General features: G+C 40.5%; 1 protein-coding gene across 3 annotated transcripts in view; it reads left to right on the top strand.

Moving 5' to 3' along the window:
* SYDE2 (synapse defective 1, Rho GTPase, homolog 2 (C. elegans)) overlaps positions 1–17,499 on the top strand; it is a 43,446-nt gene that overhangs the window by 13,604 nt on the left and 12,343 nt on the right. For all 3 annotated transcript variants that reach the window (XM_006776252.2, XM_015572122.1, XM_015572123.1), the window contains exons 3-4: positions 7,558–8,660; positions 13,322–13,448. In XM_006776252.2, the coding sequence (XP_006776315.2) occupies positions 7,558–8,660; positions 13,322–13,448 (1,230 nt within the window). The remainder of the gene's footprint in view (positions 1–7,557; positions 8,661–13,321; positions 13,449–17,499) is intronic.

The raw sequence follows: 17,499 nt of genomic DNA, 5'->3' as shown, positions 1-17,499 counted from the left end.
CCAGCAGGTCGTTATCTCCCGAGGGGTCCCAGACTGCGAGAGGGCACAGGCCAGGCTGAGGGACCCCCCTTTCCCCGAGGTGCACAAATTTTTGCGCACCGGGCCTCTAGTATATATAATAAAAGCCTAATATGATAAGTGTCTGGTCATCTGTTCAACCAATCAAAGCGTAATATGCTAATGATATGCTAAGGCAGCTCAACCGCTTGCTATGACGTGCACTGACCACCAGGGGCAGGTGATCCAACTGGTAGGTTAGCTTGCTGCTTTGGTCTGGCCAATTGGGACTAAGCGAGATGGGCCAGACATACCCTTGAGCCTGCGTCCCTCCCCAGCTCTAGTCGTGCACTGTGGGGTCCCTTTGCCTGGCCAGCGCCCTCTCACAATCCAGGACCCCTCGGGGGATGTCGGAGAGCTGGTTTCGGCATGATCTCTCTCAACACAGGAGCTGCCCCCTGGTGGTCAATGCACTCCCACAGGGAAAGTGCTGCGCAGCCAGAGCCGGGCTCGTGGCTGACAAGCGGTGCAGTGGTGGCGGGAGCCTCTCCAGCCTCCGCAGCATTCCTGGGTGGAGCGGGCCTAAGCCATCAGTTGGACAATACACCTGAAGGCTCCCGGACTGCGAGAGGGCGCAGGTCGGGCTGAGGGACTCCCCTCCACCCCCAAGTGCAGGAAGTTTGTGCACCAGGCCTCTAGCCCTATCCTATATAATAAATGGCTAATATGAAAATTGACTGAAGGGCAGAATGATTGGTCGCTATGATGCACATTGACCACCAGGGGGCAGACGCTCAACACAGGAGTTGCCCCCTGGTGGTCAGTGTGCTCCCACAGGGGAGAGCCTCTCAACCAGAAGCCGGCTCATGGCTGGCGAGTGCAGTGGTGGCAGCGGGAGCCTTTCCCGCCTCTGCGGCAATCAGACATCCCCTGAGGGCTCCTTACGAGAGGGAGCAGGCCAGGCTGAGGAACCCGCTCCCCCTACCCACAAATGCATGAATTTCATGCATTGGGCCTCTAGTTAAAATATAATAGGCACAATCCTAAATTGACCAAAGGAAATCTTTACATAGTTTACTTAATGCCATGCTTTTTGGTTTAAGAATGATCAGAAAGGTTTCCTAAAGTGATCTGTTTCCTTTAGCAATATTGCCAGAAAGCTGTTGAGGAAACGGCAGAGAATGGTTGAATTTCAAAACAAATTCTGATATAGGAATAGGAAAGCTGAAGTATTGTTTTTTGCTTATTAACGTCTAGATTTATATGTGTCTTTTACATAGTTGCCATCAGTGGACTATTTTTGGTTTTTGTTACTTTCACTTTATATCTTCATCTGGTATTGTACATGTTTAACATTTTTAACAGTCTTCCCTAATCATTATAGTATTTAATTGGGCTGACTTGCCCTAATCTGTGTGACTGGTTGGTTCCCTAACGGTTGTTAATAGATTATTTCTATTACAATTGCATGACTTTCATCACTATCTTTTTTGCTTCATTAGGATTGATTACTAGCTTTATTACTGCTTCTATATGGCTTGGAACAACTGTAGGTAATTCCTATATTGTATTTTCTAAAAAGTTTACCAATTTACAGGCAACAATTGGTTGATTAATTTATTTATTCAGTAAACATAGTTTCTGCTGTGTGTCAGTTACCGTCCTAGGTGATGAGGGAGTGAGCCAGTTTCACTTGATTCTGGCTGGTTCATAAATTTATATTTAAACATTTTTATTTTATATTTTCCCCCTCAATGCTAGTTTGTGATTTATTAGTAAAATTGCGGTTTAGTTTTAAGTGATTGTTGTATTTGGTAATATTTCCACTCTTGAATTTTAAAAAAACAAAGCATTTTTGTTTTAATAAATTCACTGTTGTCTATAGTAGATTGCTAACATATACAGTATTTTATTTTAATAATTAGTTAAGGACTTCAGTAGGAAATTAATGCACAATTAAATATTTGTACTGCAAAAAAAAAGTCAGAATGTTAGATTAACTCCTTTATAATTTAATAAAACCTAGAGCAAATTAATATACTGGGTAACTTTTTTTATGCCTTGACAAAATAGATTGTAGTCTAAAGCAGGATTTCAATTACTATAGAATGTTTTAGACCAATAAACCAGTAGAATTGCACTACAATTTACAGTACAGGGAATGCTTTGTCTAGTTTATCAAACACTCCATTTATTTTTAGTTGCTCCCTAGAAAAGCCCAGCAGGCATACTTAAAATAGTCCTTTCTCTAAGAAGAAACCACTTATTTGTCAATAGGGGCGGGGAGAGTATTATATTAATACTTTAAAGAAAGGTTATTCAGTCTATTGATTTTTAAAATGAATAAATACTCCCCCCCTCCCCTCATTTCTAATATTACATAGAACAGCCTCTGATACTGGGTTATTAGGGATTTTTTATAAGGAATGGTAAGATCTAGGATGAAAAGTTAATTTAAATTTTAAATAACTGGGATAATATCTGATTGTTTCTTTAATGGAATAGTTAAAGTTTGTGTAATATATTTTAAAAGATATTTTCATTTCGCTTTATTAATTTGAAAACTTACTAGAACCAGGTTCAAATTTGAAAATAAAATTGATCAGTCTGTATAATTTTTTAAACTGGGGGAATGAAAATTTCAGGTTCAGTAGAATACTTTAACTATTTACGAGTTGAGAAAAAAAATTTTAAAAACAAATTTAATATATTCAGGGTAGGGCCAAAGTAGGTTTATAGTTGTTCATTTACAAAATAATACAATCCTATATAATAAAAGGCTAACATGCAAATCGACCGAATGGTGGAATGGAACAACTGGTTGCTATGACGCGCACTGAAGTGCACTGCGGTGGCCAACCGTTGGATCTGGCCCCGATCAACCCCTCCCCCCAGCCGGCCCCACTCCTGATTGGCTCCCCACACCCTGGGCTCAGGTGTTGAGCATCTGCCTCCTCCCAGCCGCTTGGTCACTGTGGGGCCGAGGCCGCTCCAGTGGTTGAGCTGCGCCCACATTTACAGCGCCCTGGACCAGACGGCCTGCAAGACCACCTTGGCCACGTTCACCCACCTGCCGTGCTCCATCCTCATTGTGACTCACCTGGCAGCCCGGGGCCTGGACATCCTGCTGCTGGACAGCATCCTCAGCTTCAGCTTCCCGGCCACGGGCAAGCTCTTCCTGCACCACGTAGGTCGTGTGGCCTGGGCTGGCCGAAGTGGCACAGCCTACTCCCCGGTGGCCCCAGATGAGGTCTCCTACCTGTTCCTCACCCTCGCCCACCCCCACGAGGAGCCTTTGGGTGCGGTTGGCATGGATGGCGTGCTGGGCCGGGTGCCACAGAGGGTGGTGGACAATGAGGACTGTGGCCTGCAGAACACCCTGGAGGCGTCGCTGCCGCTGTGGCACCTGGGCCGTGTGGCCGACAATGTCCAGCAGCAGTACGTGTGCTCATGGCTGGTGCACTTGCCAGAGTCCATCAAGTGGGCCAAGGAGCTGGACCTCATGGGGCTGGGCCTACTCTTCAAGCTCGAGCTTTGAGGAGGAGGAGCTGCAGTGGCTGAGGCTGGTGGACAGTATCACGCAGTACTCGCAGGCATCCATTTTTGAGATCAACGCCTCCAGCCAGGACCTGAGCAGCCAGGTGATCCGGGCCAATTGGCAGAAGGACTGAAAGGCCATCACCAGCTTCCAGCAGGGCCGGCAAGAGCGGCAGTAGGGCCTGGCTGGCCCAGCCCTGAGCTGCCCAGCGTGGCAGGCGGAGTAGCCTGGGAAAGAGGAAGAGGAGGAGGAGGAGGTGGCGGGAGAGAGCGTGGAGAATGTCTCCACAGAGGTCGTGGCCCGGAAACGGCAGCAGCCAGGACCTGAGTGGGGAGCCAAGAGGTGGAAGGAGGAGGCCTGGTTGCTGGACCAGAATTTGTCCCTATCGGCTCAAGGATTTCTACAGTGAATAGGGCCTAAGCGTTGTTGGGGACTGGGGCCCCTTTGAGCAGCAGGTGGCTGGTTCTGTCCTGGACCTGATGGGGGACAAGGCCCAGAACCTGACCAGGGGCTGGCAGCAGCTCAAGTGGGACCAGAAGAAGAACAAGACAGAAAGTGGTCACTACATCAGCAGCTCCTACAAGCGGGACCTCTGCCAGATGTGGAAGCAGAAACAGAAAATTGCCATATGCTCCATGCCTGAGCCCCAGTGGGCCACCAGCAGTCAGCCCTGTCGGCAGTGCTGTTTTGGCCTGATCTGGTCAGGGTGCAGGAGACAACCAATTGATGTGTCTTTCTCACATTCATCTTTCTTTCTCTGTCTCTCGCCTTCCCTTCTACTCTAAAAATCAATGAAAAATATCCTCAGGTGAGGATTAACAAAAAAACGAACAATGCATGCATACACACATATACAAAAATACATGAATATTGGAGGTTTGGGGAGCGGGCCCCCACAAGTGCATAAATTTCATGCACCAGGCCTCTAGTCTACATATAGAAAAGCCTAAGCGACTGAATGACCGGTTGACTGGTCGTTATGATGCGCACTGACCACCAGAGGGCAGACGCTCAACATAGGAGCTGCCCCCTGGGGGTCAGTGTGTTCCCACAGTGGGAGTGCTGCTCAGCTGCTGACCTAAGCTGGCAGTTGGACATCCCCCGAGGGGTCCCAGACTGCGAGAGGGCATAGGCCAGGCTGAGGGGACCCCCCCCCCCCCCAGTGCATGAATGTCGTGCACCGGGCCTCTAGTAATTCTATATAATAAGAGAGGAATATGCTAATTAGCCATTACTCCCTGAGGTGTAATGACCAAGTGCACGTCATGACCAGATCACGGATCAGCAGGAGGGTGGGCCAGCGAGGTACAAGCAGGCTGCAGAGAGCTATAGGAGGGGCCAGGGCAGCAAGCTATGGGGGGGTAGGGGATAGAGGGACAGGGGGAGCTACAAGAGGGCAGGGCAGTGGGTGGAGAGCTTACAGGAGGGCGGCAGCAACCTACTGGCTACAAGTGGGTGGCAGAGAGCTATAGGACGGGGCAGGGCAGCAAGCAAGTGGGAGGCGGAGAGCTACAGGAGAGGGCAGGGCAACAAGCTATGAGGTTGGGTGGCCGGAGGAGCTACAGGAGGGTGGCAGCCGGCGGAGAGCTACAGGAGAGTGGCAGCGACTTACTGGTGCACGGATTTGTGTGCAGGGCTACTAGTTAATAAATAATAATACAAAAATAAACTGTTTCGTACCACTCACAACTGTAAACCAACTTTTGCCCCATGTATGGATAGAAAAGTGTTTAAAAGGATGGGGGAGGCTGTATATATGCAGAGAGAAATGTTTACAAGGATGGGGAGGCTGAAAGTGTAGTATTGAAGACCATAGGCTCTGAAGGCCTGTGGCTAGTTTTGAATTCTGGTTCTGCCACCTACTACCTGTGTTTTCTTAGACAAATTAGACAGCTCTGTGCATGAGGTTCCTTATGTGGAGACTGAAGTACTAGTGGCATTTCAACTTACAGGGTTATAATGAGAATTGAATGAGGGTCTGTGCATACTAAGTAAGATATTAATTTTTCATATTTTGTGTACTCAATAAATGTTGGCTAGTATTATTTTTAATATTTAATAATGTCATATTAAACTACTTTTAATATAATTTTGAGCACAATATTTACAATGGTGAATCACTTGATGGTAATGAAGTTTGGGCTGTTATTTACTGGTACTTTTTTGTATCTTCTAAAAACTTTTAATTATAAACCTGGATAATTTTGACATTCAGAAAAAAGTAAAGCTATTTCTGTGTGGAAAAAAATTAAAAACATTTCAATGCTTTGCTCTTTATGAAAACTGAAAAAATAAGAAAACTTGTTTATATCTCTGTGTTGTCTGTTTAATATGTTGAAACTGCATGGAAAGTCCCTGATTCAGCTTTTGAAGTTCTGGGGAATTATTGTAAAGAAGTAATACAAGGAAGAAAATGTTTTTACAGTTTTGAAAATTATTCAGTTAGATTTAATATTCAGTATTCCATTAATCTTGATTGACTAGATTGTATATATTCTTTCTTTTTTTTTTTTTTAATATATTTCACTGACCTTTTACAGAGAGGAAGGGAGAGAGACAGAGAGTTAGAAACATCGATGAGAGAGAAACATCGATCAGCTGCCTCTGCACATCTCCTACTGGGATGTGCCCGCAACCAAGGTACATGCCCTTGACTGGAATCGAACCTGAGACCTTTCAGTCCACAGGCTGATGCTCTATCCACTGAGCCAAACCAGTTTCGGCTGTATATATTCTTTCAAGTCAGTGTTTTGGGTTTCTTAGGATATATTCCCAGAAACGGAATCGCTGGGCCAAAATTTATTTTTTAGAGGATTATAAATATAGAGGAAACATCCTATCTAATAAAAGACAAAAGGGTAATTGACCATACCTTTGCTAAGCTTCCCATCAGCTAATCAGGGCGATATGCAAATTAACCGCCAACAAAGATGGCAGTTAATTTGCATACATAGGCTCCAAGCAGTGGAGTGAAGCCAAATGTACCCGAAGCTGCCTAGCAGCAAGGCCTCACGGTCCCAGGATCAGCGGAGCCGCGAGGCCTCACGGCCCTAGCACCAAGCAGAGCTGCGAGGCCTCATGCCCCCGGGATCAGAGGAGCAGCAAAGCCTAACGGCTGATGGGGGTGTGGGGGCGGGGGTCTCTGGCCGGAGTTCCTTGTCTTGACTTAGGAACATTTGGGCAGGAAATTCCAGGGTCTAATGCAGGACCATCTATATAATAAAAGCCTAAGCGACCATTATGGTGGAACAACCAGAACGACGAGTCACTGTTATGTGCACTGACCACCAGGGGGCAGATGCTCCACTCAGCCAGAAGCTGGGCTCACAGCTGGCGAGCACAGCGGCCGCGGCAGCGCTAAGGACCCCTCGGCAGACATCCCCCAAGGGGTCCTGGACTGGGAGAGGGTGCAGGCCGGGCTGAGGGACCCCCACCCCCCAGTGCATGAATGTCATGCATCAGGCCTCTAATTGTAAATAACACTGCAATAAATATAGGGGCACATATATTTTTTCAAATCGGTGTTTTGGATTTCTTAGGCTGTATTCCCAGAAGTGGAATCACTGGGCCAAAATGTATTTTTTAGAGGATTATAAATATAGAGGAAACATTCTAAAGAAATATTAAAATAGGAGATATGTTAACACACGTTTTTAATATACTCAAATACAAAGCTTTCCTAGTTTCCTCTGATATTCACTCTTTATAGCTATAAAATAACATACTAAAATATATTACAGTAGAAAGATCTAAAAGGAACCTATAGTACCCTTCCTCCAAATTTTCAGAATAGAAAAGTGGATGGAAAGGGAGGGAGGTGCTTCTTTTCACTCTAAGCCATTTTGGAGGTTGTTGCTGTTCTACTTGAACATGGTAATGAAGATTCACCTAACTTATAACTAAATCTCCCTATTGAGATGAGACAAGAGAAGAATTTCTGTGCATGTGAGAGCTTGTTAAGTTGGTGGTTTGTAAAGTAGGAATCAAAACATATCACCTTATAATACCTTTTTTTTTAACAGGTGGTGGTATCCTAGCTGCTACAAATAAGACTGAATTGGGAGTTATAGAAGCATCTTCTCCAAGCCCTAGCCTTGGGAAAAAAGGCAGTTCGATTAATTGGTCTTTCCCGGATAAAATAAAATCTCCGCGCACTGTGAGGAAACTTTCCATGAAAATGAAAAGGTTGCCAGAACTTAGCCGAAAACTGAGTGTTAAAGGAAACTTGAATTACATAAGCAGTCCAGATAACACCCCTTCCTTGTCTAAATGCGACTATCAAGAAATTCATCATACTGTTATTCTGCCTCCTGGGAACACAACCACAGCTGCTAAGAGGAATGTTATAAGTCGGTACCACCTCGATACCAGTGTGTCTTCTCAGCACAGCTACCGGAAGAAACCCTCTATGAGTTCTAAGTATTCCTGCAGAGGTGGTTATCTCAGTGATGGAGATTCACCTGAACTTATAACTAAATCTAGCAAACATGGACCTGAAAACAGATTTGGAAAGGGAAAAGAAATAATTCCAAATAGCTGTAGCAAGAATGAAATTGACATTGATGCTTTTAGGCATTATAGCTTTTCTGATCAACCTAAATGTTCACAGTACATATCTGGGCTCATGAGTGTGCATTTCTATGGTGCTGAGGATTTAAAACCACCTCGGATAGATTCCAAAGATGTCTTTTGTGCAATTCAGGTAGACTCAGTAAACAAAGCAAGAACTGCTTTGCTCACGTGTCGGACGACATTTTTAGACATGGATCACACTTTCAACATAGAAATTGAAAATGCTCAGCATTTGAAGTTAGTAGTATTTAGTTGGGAACCCACTCCAAGAAAAAATCGAGTGTGCTGTCATGGAACTGTTGTTCTCCCCACCTTATTCAGAGTGACAAAGACACATCAGTTGGCTGTCAAACTTGAGCCTAGAGGTCTTATTTATGTAAAAGTGACTCTTTTGGAACAGTGGGAGAATTCTCTTCATGGACTAGATATAAATCGGGAGCCAGTCATGTTTGGGGTTGATATTCGAAAAGTTGTAGAGAAAGAAAATACAGGATTGATGGTGCCACTCCTGATACAGAAATGTATTATGGAAATTGTAAAGAGAGGCTGCCAGGTATTTCTTCACCGTTTCTCTACCCTCTGTCTATCTACTTATCTATCTACCTTAATGAACTAAGCGGTTAATTAATTAAATTTATTAATAGTAATTCTTGGGGGGAGGAATTACAGGTAAAAATAATCTAATTCAGACATTTTTCTTTTCTATACTTTATTATATTACTGGTTATGGTATAATTCATACCTTAACCTGTGTTGGCAATAATTGAGAGTATGTTAGGTGGTTCTGCAATTTATGTTGTAATGCAAAGCTGATGGGCCTTATACCAAATATCAAGATTGTGTTACAGTATCATTTCTAGGATAAGCCAGAGCTGATAACATAGGCAAGTAATTAATTGAAGTAACGTGTCTTTATGGTTTGATTCCTAAGGTAGAGAGTTCCAACAATAAATCTAATCACCTTGCTCCACTCCTAAAATGAACTCGCTACTCTGATTCCCTACTCTCCCTTAGTCCCATTCTTTGGAAAGCATAAGCTTATCTGTCTCTTAACTTCAGGAAAACATGGAGGATGAAGAGATGTCCCACTAATAAAAACACATCTCTTTCTCTATTCCTTTTAAGTAAGAAGTTGTTAAAGCAGCCCATTAAAACAACAAAAAGCCTGGTATTATTTGTAACAAGATACGTAAATGTTAACCAGTTAGTAGAACTTATTTTTCTTTATTTTCATTAATACATATGGACTGTGGCAATGAGAAACAGCACATCACTGAGGATGATCTTATTGTTCTGGTTTATAAGTAATTATTTATACTTATTTTTGTAACACAAATTAAGCCTAAAGGTCATTATGCTCTGAGGTATTTCTGCTTTGGTGCTATCAAAATTTATAACATTGATTAAAAATATCAAGGGTAAATATCACAAAATCTGATATAGGTTTCTTTATACGTAAAAAGGAATTTAAAATAATCTACCATGAACTTATAGAAAATATGGAAACAGCGTAAGGTAGTGGAGTTTTGTAATAAAATGCAGGGAACTTGGATTCTGTTTTTTTCTTCATTAATAGCTGTGTGATGTTGGGCAAGTCATTTAATCTCTGTGGGTCTTATGCGCTTATATCTACAAAAATAGATGTGGTAGCTTCCTGAGGCTGAAGGTAGGACATCTGAAATTTTGAAACCTCTTCTCAGATATATGATACTTTTTCTAGATGGGAGTGAAGCCTTTAGTTTCTAATCCAACTTTTGGTCCAGTTACTTTTTTTCTTAAGGTTCTCTGTTCCCCTCTCCCCTTCTCCCCCTCCCCCTCCTCTTCCTCCTCCTTCTCCTCCCCCTTCTTTCTTCTTTTTCCTTTCTTCTTTTTCTTCTTCCAGAGAAATTAGTCACATTTTAAAGGTAATTATTAAACAGAAACTTTTACAATTGAGTAGTAAAATAAGTAGTAACTCAAATAGCACTGTACTTTTATGGTCCATTCTCTGAAATATTTTATAAAGAGCAGGTATATAAGACTGTTGAAGCTTATTTTAAATGCCAAGAAAGCATTTTTAGCGATGCCTTTTATTGCTATACTTAAATTTTAGAAAGATTTATTTTAAAAAAATTTTCTGTGAGCTGAAAAGTAAATTTCATAGTTATACATTTGGAATTGTACTTTTTAAACCTGTGTGTGTGTATGTGTGTGTGTGTGTGTGTGTCTTTTGCTTCTCCCCACTCCCTGCTCTCCAGAGAGGTTTGTTCTGTCTGTATTTTATAGGCTAGCATACTGTTTAAATTTTGTTTACCATTTTAGCCAGTAATTTTTCTTGTGGTTTTTTCCTTGTTGTTGTTGTTTTTACTATGAAAATCAGGTTTTGATAGTCATGCAAAAATAGTCTATGGCATTTTCCAAATGCTCTGAAGGCTACTGTCACCCATCTCTTGCTTCCAATGGGAAAAATTACTATAGAAATCACACTCTTGGTGCACCTTGTACAGATTCTATCTCTGATAGAGGCATCAAGCATGTGCTTCAAGTGTTTGATTCAAGAAGTCAGCCTCTGAAGTTAGGGATATATTCTAAAATATCCTTCCCTTGAAATATCTCTATTAGATTTTTTCCCCTTTATTCACCTTTAAAAATATGTTTATAATTTCATTTTAAAATTTTGGGAGAGCATGTTCCATTAATTTATTCCTTACTATTGACGTATTATTACTTTCTTTAATTTGTTCTAGATTTATCTCTTTCTCAACTTCAAGGGATTTTGTGACACTTAATTGTGCTCACACGAGAAGGGCTCTACTCAAGTTAGTTTCTTCTAATGTGATGGCATTTCCTTTGATTCTGTTTAATATTTTATTTTCATTTTTTGGACCATCTACAGTTCTACCACATCACTCTTGCAGTGATGACCAGCATAGCACATACTATTCTCAATGTGAATGCACTATGAATGTGGATAAAGTAGGAAATTTGGATTTTCTTCCCAGTACATTACTTGGTTCCCCACAGTAGGTTGATCCTTTTGAATATAACCACATGTTGCTTTACCTTCTCTTAGAAATAGCTGTAGGTTCCTTATTATCTTTCAGTTAATACTTGCTAGCTTGTCATCTCAAATATTTTGGATAACATTTCTCTGTATCCATTATTGATACTTTCCTATATTGAGACCCACCTTCTAAAGTGAATTATATCAGTTATTTAATTACTCACAAGAGGTTAGTGTCATAAGTAAACCTAGAAATTTCATTTGTGTACTCCTTCCTCTAGATTATTTATAACTTTTTTTAAAAAATATATTTTATTGAGTTTTTACAGCGAGGAAGGGAGAGGGATAGAGAGTTAGAAACATCGATGAAAGAGAAACATCGATCAGCTGCCTCTTGCACGCCCCCCACTGGGGATATGCCCGCAACCAAGGTACATTCCCTTGACCGGAATCGAACCCGGGACCCTTCAGTCCGCAGGCCAACGCTCTATCCACTGAGCCAAACTGGTCAGGGCTATTTATAACATTTTTAATTTTTATTATTTTAAAAAATATTTATTTAAATTGATTATATTTAATAAATCATTAAATATATTGACTGTAACATTTTAAAGTGATTTCTAGTTCAAATTCTTGGGGATCTCCATTGTTTGTTTTGACTTTATTTCTGTCTTGAAATACTTTCTTTATCCATAATTTCTTCAAGGTGATTAAACTTGCTAAGTAGTCTTTGATGTGGCAGTCTAGGTGCCAACCACTTATTTCCCCTTCATGTTCTTGAAGGTTTATTCTTTTAGAAAACTTTGATTGCTTAATCAGGCATGCTTTTTCTTTACAGATACCATGTTCATTTTTTCTCGGTGAATTTATAGTGAACTTCTTCAGCCATAATATTTTAGAACCTGTCTGAGCTAACAGTGTTTAAAAGACAGACCCTTTTATTGTAAGTTGAGGGGAGGATGGGAGGTTTCTGTGCATCTTATTTACATTCTGAACTGGAGGTTTTATTTCACCTGTAACATATTATTGTAATTGCATTTCCTCCATCACTCTATAATCAATTAATTTAAACAAATTTTAGGTTTGCTTTTATTTCTTCCTGAGAGTCTTTTATTTTTTTCCTGAAAAGATAATTTTATACAAATAGTATGTTGGAACCTTATTTCAACTATATACTTTTTTTTTTAAGAGAAACATTTTTATCAGTACAGAGGTCTTTTTTTTACACTTATCGTGCCATGAATTTATAGGGAATGGGTTCCAGCAGCTCAGTCTCCTTTCTATTGGTTCTCACAAAGGGTGCTGCTCTGGGTGGAGTAGGCTAATGCTTCAGTTGAACCCCGGTACCTTTCTCTTTGGCTTCCTTCTTTTTCTGATCATTTTCCTTCACACGTTTCAGGAAGTGAGCTCAGAGTGCTTAATATGCTCAAAATGAGCATTAATCCTCTTGGCAAGAATCTTGCCCTTGACTTGCTTGTTTACAGCCAATGCCCACTGCATGCTGGGTGACATTGTAGAGTAGACCCTTCCAGTTTTCCAAGGTAACATTTTTGGGGCACTCCTTTTTGAACAGTGCCCATTCCCTTGATGTCCACAATATCACCTTTCTTGCCAAAGGAACAACTCCATGTTTTCTAAAAGGCCTAGAGAACATAGAGCGGGTGCCTCTCCTTTTTCCCTTTGTGTTAGTCATTTCGGTGAATTGTCATTTTGGCAAATTACTGGAAGATGGCGGTTCTGGCCTTAAGGCTCAACTATATACTTTTAAGTGGGTAAATCAACTGAGTTTTAAAGGGATTAAATCACTTGCCCAAATTCATCAAGGAAGGAGGGGTAGAGTGAGGCTGTATGAATCCAAAACCCCGTTTAACCACTGTGCTGTGTTATTTCAGCCCAGAGCCAAAAGGATGTCAGGGGCATGGTCTCAGCATGGAGATGCTGGTCGAGCATATAAAACTGAAAGGGAATGGGTTGTATCTTTGCTTAAGATATCCAGCACTGCAGAAATCATAATATGTTGTTTGAATTTAAATGAAAGAGTGGATTGTTCTTATGAAATGAGTTAACATGGTCTATGGTGAAATTCAAAAGCTGTGCTTGAGGTATTTTTAATTACATGCCATCAGAACATATTTGATGGCCAAGCTCATGGGATTTATACATACTGTACAATTACAATTTTATCTCTTTTTATCAAACTTACCACAATATGGCCATAATTTTATTTCTAGGTAGTAGGCCTGTACCGATTATGTGGTTCGGCAGCAGTCAAGAAAGAACTTCGGGAGGCTTTTGAGAGAGATAGCAAAGCTGTTGTTCTGTGTGAAAACCAGTACCCAGATATAAATGTAATAACAGGTAATAGATTTTATTTTATGTACACATTTTGGAAAGACTACATCTGCAGGGAAGAGAATTGAAATGCTAATTTTTAGCCCAAGTTTATCATGAAAGGATGTTGGATTTTGTTGAGTGACCTTTCTGAGTCTATTGAAATGACCATGTTTTTTTTTGTTTTTGTCCTTTATTTTATTGCGATGGTATATTACATTAATTGGTTTTCAGATGTCAAACCAACCTTGTATTCCTGAGATAATCCCATTTGGTCATCATGTATCTTTTTTATTTTTTTTTTAAATATCTTGCTGGATTTTATGTGTTAGTATTTTGTTGAGTTTTGTGTCTATATTCCTAAATTTTGGTCTGTAGATTTTTTGTGCTGTCTTTGTCTGGTATTGGTATCAGGGTCATAGTAGCCTTGTAGAGTGAGTTGGGAAGTGTATTCTCTTCTATTTTGGGGAAGAATTTGTGAAGAATTGGTATTCTTTTTTTCAATATTTGGTAGTATTCATCAGTAAAACTATCTTGGTTTGCTTTATTTTGTGGGAAGTTTTAAAATTATTCAATCTCTTGTTATAAGTCTATTCAGATTTTCTATTTCTTAAATAACTTTCTAGTTTATATCTCTCAATGAGTTCTATTTTCATCTGAGTTATCTAATTTATTGGTATACAGCTGTTTATAGTATTAACTTCAAATTCGTTTTGTTTCTGTGATGTTGGTAATGATGTTCCCCCTTTCCATTCCCAATTTTAGTTGAGTCTTTTCTCTTTTTTTCTTGGTCACAGTAGTTAAAGGTTTGTCTTTTTTGTCTGTCTTTTCAAAGAACCAACCTTTGGTTTTGTTGATTTTCGTTATTGGTTTCTATTATCTATTTCATTAGTTTCTACCCTGATCTTTATATTTTTCTTTCTTCTGCTTACTTTGAGTGTAATATGCTCCTCTTTTTCTTGTTTCTTAAGAAAGAAACTGAGGCCATTGATTTGGTTAATTGAGAGTTGATCATGCACCAGAGAGTGTTTAATGTGCTGGGAACGCAGGGGTCAAATGACAGAAGATTCCTGTTCTCATGGAGGCTACATTCTAGTGTTGGGAGCTGGGGGAGTAGAGGAAGGATGGAAGTGAACACAATAGACAAAAGAAGCTAAAATGAAAATAAAATAGCTAATAATTATGTTTTCTTATTCTATTTCTCTCCCACCTTTCTTCCACTCCTTCCCATCCTCTCTCCCTCTCCCCCATTCTCCAGGGTATCTATTTAATGTCTTCTCACTCTCCTCGAATCTCGAATCTCGTGTCACCCATGTCACTCTTAGTGATGACCTTGCCCCTAACTTCCCAGAGAAAATAGAAGCCATCAGATGGGTACGTCCTCTACTTCTTGTGGCTCAGCCTGCCACCTGCCTTCTTAGGCATACATCCCTTTTCACTTTCCCACTATCTTTTCTGTAACAGGATAGAAATGATCTTCCTCACATTTTGGACTAATTTTAATTCTCTCATGTGTTCTCAGGAGTCTCTTCTTCCTTTCTTTTTGGGGCTTTGCTCAATTGATTATATTTCTCTCTCCTAAACCTTAAAAGCCATTTTAATATCATCTTTACATTAGCATTTAAATGTTGAAGTCTCTCCCATCTTTAAAATAATTCCTACTTTGATCCTCCTTCACCCCTGCTCTCTCTGCGCGTCTGTGGTCATCACCTTCTCTCAGACAGATTTCTGGAGTAGGTTGCCGGTCTTTCCCCCTCTTTCTCCATTTCCTTAACGTCCATTTACTTCCTAACCAACTGCAGCTTGACTTCTGTCCTTTACTCTCTGAAACTATGCTTACCAAGGTTGCTGATTTACTTCTTGGGTGTACCTGGTTTGGCTTGTGTCTGAAATTATCTCATCGTTTCTTATCCCTATTTATAAAACTCTGCTGCCTTAGAACCACAACAGGAATTTGTGGAAAATACAGGGACATGAGCCCTGACCCTTGGGGATTCTGATTCAGTAGGACTGACAGGGGGCTCTGGAGTCCATTGTTTTACAGTTTCTCAGATTTATTTCATTGTGCAGCCAAGTTTGAGAAACGCTGTTCTCCATAGTATTTAAAAGTTGTCTAACCTAACGATTGTTGGGCATCAATGGATGCTGTAGACTTTCTTGAAACGTTCTCTGCTTGACTTCCTCAGCAGCATATTTTTGCCCCCCCACCCCCTCTCCACCTCTTCTTACCACTCACACTTCTTTAGCCATTATTCCTCAGTCACCTTTGGGAGATCCTCTTTCTGACAACCCATTAAGAGCCTTCTTCGGGGCCCTCTCTTATCACTAGGCCTTCTCGTGTCACTCAGCATGCCTCCCTAGACAGTCTGTCATTCTCAAGCTTCCACGTACCATCTTCAGTTGATCATTCTCAGATCCGTGTCTCCAGCCATCTCTTTCCTGAGCCTCAGATTAAAAAAAATTTTAGAGAGGAAGGGAGAGAGGGAGAGACAGAAACATCAATAATGAGAGAGAATCATTGATCAGCTGCCTCCTGCATGCCCCTCACTGGGGTTCAAGCTCGCAACCCAGGCATGTGCCCTGACCAGAATAGAACAGTGACCTTCTGGTACATACATCGACGCTCAACAACTGAGCCACTCTGGCAGGGCTCAGATTTTTATATCCAGCAGCTTTCAATGTTTCATAGATACCTTAAGCTTAATATGTTCAAAATAAAACTCTTTTCTACCCCTTAAAACATGGTCTTCCTCCTTTTTCCCGTTTCAAATAATGGCACTACTATTCACCTAGATGTCAAAACCCCGAACCTAGGAAGCGGCCTTACTCCTTCTTTCCCCTCAAAATTACAAATGCGTATTTTACTTGGCAGTCCTGTTTGGGGAATTTATCGTACATTTACAAAGTATTGATGTGCAAGGTTATTCATTGTAGCATGTTTTAGAATAACAAAAGATTAGAAACAGCCCAAGCATCCATCTGTAGCAATTGATAATGGGACATCCATGATCTATTGGAATAATGTTTTCTCACTCTCCTCTAATCTCGTGTCACCATATCACCCATTTCATTATGCAGCCAAGTTTGAGAAACACTGTTCTCAGTGTTTGTTACAGATGTGACTGTAAAATGTTTGAGGAAGCTCTCTGTGTACTGAAAAGATTTCAAGCATATGATGGTAAATAAAAAAGCAAATAACAGAACAGGCCATATATGCCATATTTGATTTAATAAAGAGGAGTATAGTAATACATCTTATACTTTCATAAACACATATGGTTAATATATTGTTTATATTTTTATAAACACTGGAAGGATGCATAAGAAACTAATGAACCATATTACTACCAAAATTTAAAAGATTATCAGATGGGAAGCTTTCTGTATGACCATGTTGAAGTTCCACCTCAGCTTTCAAACTAGATTCTAAGCTCAGAGAATGTTCTGAGTCAATATCGTCTATTATATTTGGGTTTTTGGTGTCAGCAATGTCTCCTATTTTTCCTTGTGCTCACATTCCAGTCTTTAGCTAGTATCTTACCTAGCTTGCTGGTATGTAACAACCATTCATTACCCTTTCCTGTTTCCTCTTCTTCAGGTGATATCTCTTAGTTCGTAACCACTTGTGATGCCTTTGAAATCAACGTCTTTCCTATTATTGTGACAAGTCTGATGCTTTCTGTTCTTGGCTTTTGGCTTCATTTGTTCGGTTTTAGGAATGGTTTTCTTCTTCCACAGTGTAGCGTTAGGGTTAATCCAACCATCCAGGACTTATGTTTAAGACATATGTCCTGTATGGTTCAGTTATTTGCAAGGGCTTTGGGTCATTGGTACTCTTTCACTATCAATTAAAAGTCTAGAAATTCAAAATTCATATAATTGGAATAATTTAGGGTTAATATTAATGTCTTGCTTTCTTAACTTTTACATGCACGTAGAGAAGCTTTTTATGAGGGGGCAGAATCAATAGGGTATATGTATCAAATGACTTATTTTATGAGCAACAAACCTAATATGTATGCTAATTGGAAATTATATGTGCATTTTTAGCATGCTTTCAAAACAAAATGTCAGTTAA

This window comes from Myotis davidii, unplaced genomic scaffold, assembly GCF_000327345.1.
Source record: "Myotis davidii unplaced genomic scaffold, ASM32734v1 scaffold162, whole genome shotgun sequence".
Taxonomy (NCBI): Eukaryota; Metazoa; Chordata; class Mammalia; order Chiroptera; family Vespertilionidae; genus Myotis; species Myotis davidii.
This window is presented reverse-complemented; position numbering and strand designations above follow the sequence as displayed.